General features: G+C 40.1%; 1 protein-coding gene across 2 annotated transcripts in view; it reads right to left on the bottom strand.

Moving 5' to 3' along the window:
• LOC106514231 (ankyrin repeat and IBR domain-containing protein 1) overlaps positions 1–5,755 on the bottom strand; it is a 56,539-nt gene that overhangs the window by 34,672 nt on the left and 16,112 nt on the right. For both annotated transcript variants that reach the window (XM_014003389.1, XM_014003390.1), the window contains exons 4-6: positions 5,181–5,363; positions 4,325–4,442; positions 2,007–2,215 (exon numbers count right to left, since the gene is read on the bottom strand). In XM_014003389.1, coding sequence (XP_013858843.1) covers positions 2,007–2,215; positions 4,325–4,442; positions 5,181–5,363 — 510 coding nt within the window. The remainder of the gene's footprint in view (positions 1–2,006; positions 2,216–4,324; positions 4,443–5,180; positions 5,364–5,755) is intronic.

A 5,755-nucleotide genomic window follows, 5' to 3' on the forward strand; every position in this document is an offset into this window, starting at 1 on the left:
TCTCCGCTGTACAAGGAGACAGTAAAGGCTGAGTTATAGTCGCGCTTTGGAACGCACGCGAAGTGGGCGTGGAGTGCGCGCGCTTTGACCACAGGAGAAATGAAGTCCAGACTCAAGAGAGCTTTTGTGCGTCCTGGAGCACTAACTTCACCTGCACTGACAGTCGCCTCGCTGCGTCATGTGCCGTGGCGCGCGCTCCTCCTGCAGCAGGCAGTGTGGTCAGTCGGCATCCGACCGGAGGACGCGCCATCACGTAAATATGTAAACAGTTCGGTGTTCATTTTCACACACCCGAACCAGGTCCGGATAAGTTATGTTTTTTTCCTCCTCTTCATTTGCGCTCTCAGCCACGCTGCTTCCCGCTTCCTCTGTTTTGACTCCAGCTGGTTACGTCATCAAAAACAACTGCTCAGTTGACCGGTAGACTTCAGATCTCTATCATAGGACAAATTTATATTGTTTCTACCGTATATCGTTTATATCGCGCATTCCTAATAGTGGGTCTATTGGTAGAAGAATGTTAGAGATGGAGCTGCCAGGAAAAAGACAAAGAGACAATATATAGATTCAGTTAAGGATGACATGGAAGTAGTTGGAATGAGGACACAAGAGGACAGAGTGACACGAAGGAGGATGACTCCTTGTGATGACCCCTGACTAGGGGACAGCTGAAAGAAGAAGAAATAAAATACAGGTATAAAAGAGAAAGCTAATTTTAGAAAAAAAAATGCTTCAGGTTTTACCCAAAATCCAGATGTTATGCAAATACTGGATTATTAAGCACAACAGATTTTTCAACTTTGGGAGATCGGCCGATACTTAGATTAGTAGCCAATCTGATCTACCTCCGCAAAGGTTTGAGTATCAGCCACTGTCCCCAATTGCTCTGCTGTGAGCACTACTTCATGTCCAGTTGAAACAAGTTTGAATATTACAATTGAAAGAATACAATGATTTTCAATAAAATAAGATTGGAACATTGAAGTTGTTTTGTGACACTTCACAAGGTCAGTTATATTAGAAATCTCTATCGGCAGGTCAGGATTTTTAAAGACCGGTGATCGTTCAGAAAACAGCAATCAGTGCACCTCTACCAAGAATTGCTAGTTTCCAAGGAAATGTCTCTTTTCCTTTGGTGCTGCAGTACTTCTATACTAAAAGCATAAATAATAAAAGGTTATACACTTATATAGAGCTTTGTGACATTATTCAAGTATTATAATGTGTTTCTCCTTCACTGATTTACACCAACACTGCTTTATCTGTTTTTCTCTAGTATGTGGGGCAGCAGGGATACTACCATCAGCTATTCTTATTACTTACTCCATTAGTTAATATACATCTGCAACACATGGTCATTTTTCTCAACTTAAAAATGATGAACAAGTTGCTCAGAATGCCTTTATAGCAAGTTTAGTGTTTCCTCTCCGTTTACATTTGAAGAAAGAAGAAAAAAATGGGTGGGGGGAACAGAGGACATATCAAGATGAAAAGAGCTGAGTTAGTGGGTCATCCTACACATCCGAGCCATGTATTAGTTTTTCCACAAGTGGGTGAAAGTGCGGGGAATGAGTCCAGCACTGTTATCGGTCCAATTCTTCTTCGTTAAGGCGCACCTCAGCACCGCACAATTACTCAAATTCACACTGAGTCCGTGTGGTTGTTTGATTACAGTTTTATCACTGTACTTTGAAGTCAGAATGTGTGCCAGATACACAAAACACACACAAGTTGGCAGGTCCGGACTCTTAATCAAGAACCAAGATTCAGTGTCCTCCTTTCTTCCTCCCCTTTAAGCTTCTAACAGAGGTCAGATCTCTGCTCCTTTTTCGATTATTTAGAACAAATCTCCACTGGTCGCCATGTAGAAATTGAGGCCTGACTGTAATAGTTTTACATGAGTGTGTAGTAAACAGAAGACACATACACACAACACTGTAATGCTGTACTGTATCAAATGGATCGGTACATCAAACAGAGAAGGAAAAGCAGCTGACTTCTCTCACCAGAGAAGACTCGTCGTCAGCGGGCAAGAGGCTGATCTGGTCCGGGGAGGTGATGGAGGAGCGGGTGGTGCGAGGGGTCCGGGGTGACGGCAACGTGTCCCACGCGTTGTAGCCACTCGGAGGTGGGTTCGGCATCTGCACCCCCGAACGTTGGCAGCATTCCTCTGCATTGCTCATCCAGGCCTCCAAGAGCTTCTCTCTGTCCCAGTCTGATGAAAAAGTAAAGACATATTTATACTAAAATCCCTATCTAGTCGGAACCAAATACTCTATTTAACTGATAAAAATTAGAATCCAGAAACATCTTTCAGTCCACCCTGTCTACTACAAACTTGAATTTGAAATCCACAAAAAAACAGAAACACTACTGGGTCCTTTAAACGGCCAACAATAAAGACCTGCTGCCACCTGGTTTTCGCTTTTAGAATAGCTCTTCAGTCTCACAGGAAAAGACCCGAGAGTCTTTCAGCATAAATTGTGAATGACTTGTGGACGGTGTTTAAGTCTAAATATTCTCCTCTTTTAAAATAAGGAACATGACCCGGTCAACGGCAATTAGGCCATTATCAGCCTGGAGGCATGCTTCACCAGCAATCAAATGCCTCAGACTCTAAATGGCCTCGTTTAGATAATGAATGTCGCAACAATTCCCCCCATTTCCATTCAATTAAAACTAATCAATGACTATAACATTATCTCCATGCCTTGAGCCATTAAAATGAGTCTGAAATTAAAAAGTTTTGTTTCACATTGGAGAAATTCTAATTGTTAGAAGTACAGAGGACTGACAAGCAGGCAGTTCAGCTGACAGGCAGCAAGAATAATGACAGGAAAATGGAAAAGATTAAGGCGGGGAAATTTGTTAAAGTTTTTACATGATTTGAGGGATACGCAAGCCTTTAAGCCTTTCCTCTGGACGCTATGAATATTCCTAAAATGTTGCATCATTTTGTGACAGACAGTGACCGTTTTCCTGATAGAGGTGAATAAATAAAGAGCAGCTCCCTTTCCGCTAAGACCCAACAGGCACATCCTGTATGACGCTCGTACAGATCAATAATCTGCTACTGAATTTAAGCCAAGCTAAATTAACAAGGCAATCAAATCACATCATGTTCTGAACTGAAGTTTATAAAAGACTCCATGTTATGGTTGAATGAACCAACTTTGATAAGTTTGTTGCTGCAAATAAAATCGAAGAAAGTAAAGCAAAAACAATCTGTTTACGGATTTATTTACTTGTGCCGTAATTAAAAGATAAACTATTTATCTTTATTTGCAAAATATATATTTAAAAAGGTATACATTTTGATGTATATTGCTCAGAATGCTGGAGGGAGAAATCATAGGTTAGGTTCAAAAAAAATAAAAAAATAAAACAAAATCATTGCAGTTCCAAGTTAGAGCTCAAATATTAAAAACTTTTTGTAAACATATGATACGTATATACATGTGTTTTTTTATTTCTTTACTTATCATGCAAGAGTGCGGTATTACAAGATCTTCAAGAACTTACCTCAGGAAAAAAGGTGTGGATATCAATCAGTTTGGTGAGAGACATAACATTTCTAAATTATTTGAAATACAATATTCCTCTTTGTCAAAAATCCATGACAATTGAATTGCCAGTTTGTTTGGGACAGACACCTTTAGTCAATTTACACACAGAGTATTTATTGTGAAGGACAAAGAAGTTTGAGAAAAATGGATTTGTATAACAAGATTTGCAGGATCTTTTCGACCCGATGGCGTCAACATGTACCCATCTACAATCAGACAGACAAATCCTTTTTTATTTCATTTTAAACTGCATGAGAAACATGCCATCTAAAGAGACCAAAACAACAGTTTTGGAGTAAATAATGTGGTACAGTAGCATTAAACATGTTTGATGCCGACCACGCCTTTCCTGGATGGTACACAACAACATAACAAAAAAAAATGCTTTCAACCTTTTTTATATCAGTTTTGCATTTACTAGCATACTGGTAGCCTGAACATTCAAAATATGATGTTCACCAATTACTGTAACTGTTTCACAGGGACTTTTCTGATGCTGCAATACTAAACACAAATGAAGGAAATAGAGCAGCACGAGGCAAGTCAGTGTTGGAGGTGTTGAACAGGGGCAGCTGGTCATTGGGAGCACCGGGACATTTCCTGCTGGCCCCGCCTGCTCGGCAATTGACGAGGGGCGGGACCAAAGGCTCAGCTCGGCTTGATGGTTTTGAGATCACTAAGCCTCCAGAATAACTCCAGCACATATTATAAAGACGGATACTTTCTCTCTGAGTCAGTGTGTGTGTGTTTAATAGTACCATGGGCACGGAGCAGAGCTTCTGCAGTGAAAAGAGGAGCTTGCAGCATATCAGCCGTCTCCACAATCAGCATGTCCTTCAGCCTCCGTAGATCCTGAGGCCGCAGGCCCTCGTACAGCTAAAGAAAAGAGGTCAGATACAAGACAGAACAAAACAAGTCACTGACAAGAACTTGAAGGAAAAAAATGAAAGGAAAAGTTAAAGAAAAGAATGGAACCAGTTGACAGAGAAGAGATAAAAAAACAGAACAAAAATGACAAAGGTTGAAATAAGGAGGAAATGGGGACATGAAGAAATGCAGGTAAAAAAAAGTAAAGATTTAGGGAAAGAGAGAAAAGAGAAGTAGAACAGACACTATCAATGACAGCTGAGGCTTGACGTAACCACACACAATGAGCAGATAAGAGTCACATGCCCTCTAACAATCTGTTTGTGTGACTAATTTGTGTTTCTGTCTGTGATCAAGCCCAGCCACGTCTTCACTAGAAAAACAAGAGGTTCAAGCCAATTATTTAACAATGAAGTAATAATTATTTTTCAGTAAATTAGTGCCTTTAGCCAAGAAAGTACAAAAAGCTGAAAACCCGTATCTGAAATAGGTCATTAGTGAAGAGCTTTTATTTTCACACTAAAAGTGACACTACCTGCGTGTTTCTCTGTATTAAAAATGTTTATTTACAAAACACGAACAGCAAAAATGTGATTTTTTTTTAGACAAAAAGGGAAAATCTTTGTCAGCTATTTAACAATACAGACAAAACTACACTAAATGTTGGTTCTAGTGATGTAAGTCACCCCAGAGGGGAGTAAAGTTGAAAGGATTACACTCGCTGCCTCTTACAGTCTTATTCTGTACCTCTCTTCGGTCGAGAGCTGCGTACTCTGCTTCTATACCCTCGGCCTCGGGGGCCACAGAGAAGACCATCTGCGACTCCAGGCGTAGGGCCAAATCCTTGTGGTGCTGCTTCTCTGCACAGTCACATGGAGTCTCGCGGTTTTCGTTTTCCGCAAACAGGTCCGCTTCTTTCTGCACCAGCAGCTAAACAAGTCAGAGGGAGACAAAGGTTTGGCTTTAAGTACTGGAACATATGCTGCTTTTTAAAATTATTTCCTAAAAGGTAGAAAATATTTTAAAAAAAAGAAAACGAAAAAGACAAGCAAATAAAAGGAAACTCACAAATTAGTGTCCGTTTGCAACTCAGGTGTTTAACCTCATTTGAAAACATTACAAACTGCTGACTGGCCATAGCAGTGTACTTGTACACAGTTATAAACAAAAATAAATCAAAGTCTGTGTTAATGCCATAATCGAAAAGGCCAAAACTTCAGTTCATCACTTAGACTTATTGAACTTTTCAGGCTCAATCAGCACACATTATTGAGCAGGAGTCATTAAAGTCATACTTGTGTAATAAGACAGAATATATATAT

Source organism: Austrofundulus limnaeus, unplaced genomic scaffold, assembly GCF_001266775.1.
Source record: "Austrofundulus limnaeus strain Quisiro unplaced genomic scaffold, Austrofundulus_limnaeus-1.0 Scaffold18, whole genome shotgun sequence".
NCBI classification, from domain to species: domain Eukaryota; kingdom Metazoa; phylum Chordata; class Actinopteri; order Cyprinodontiformes; family Rivulidae; genus Austrofundulus; species Austrofundulus limnaeus.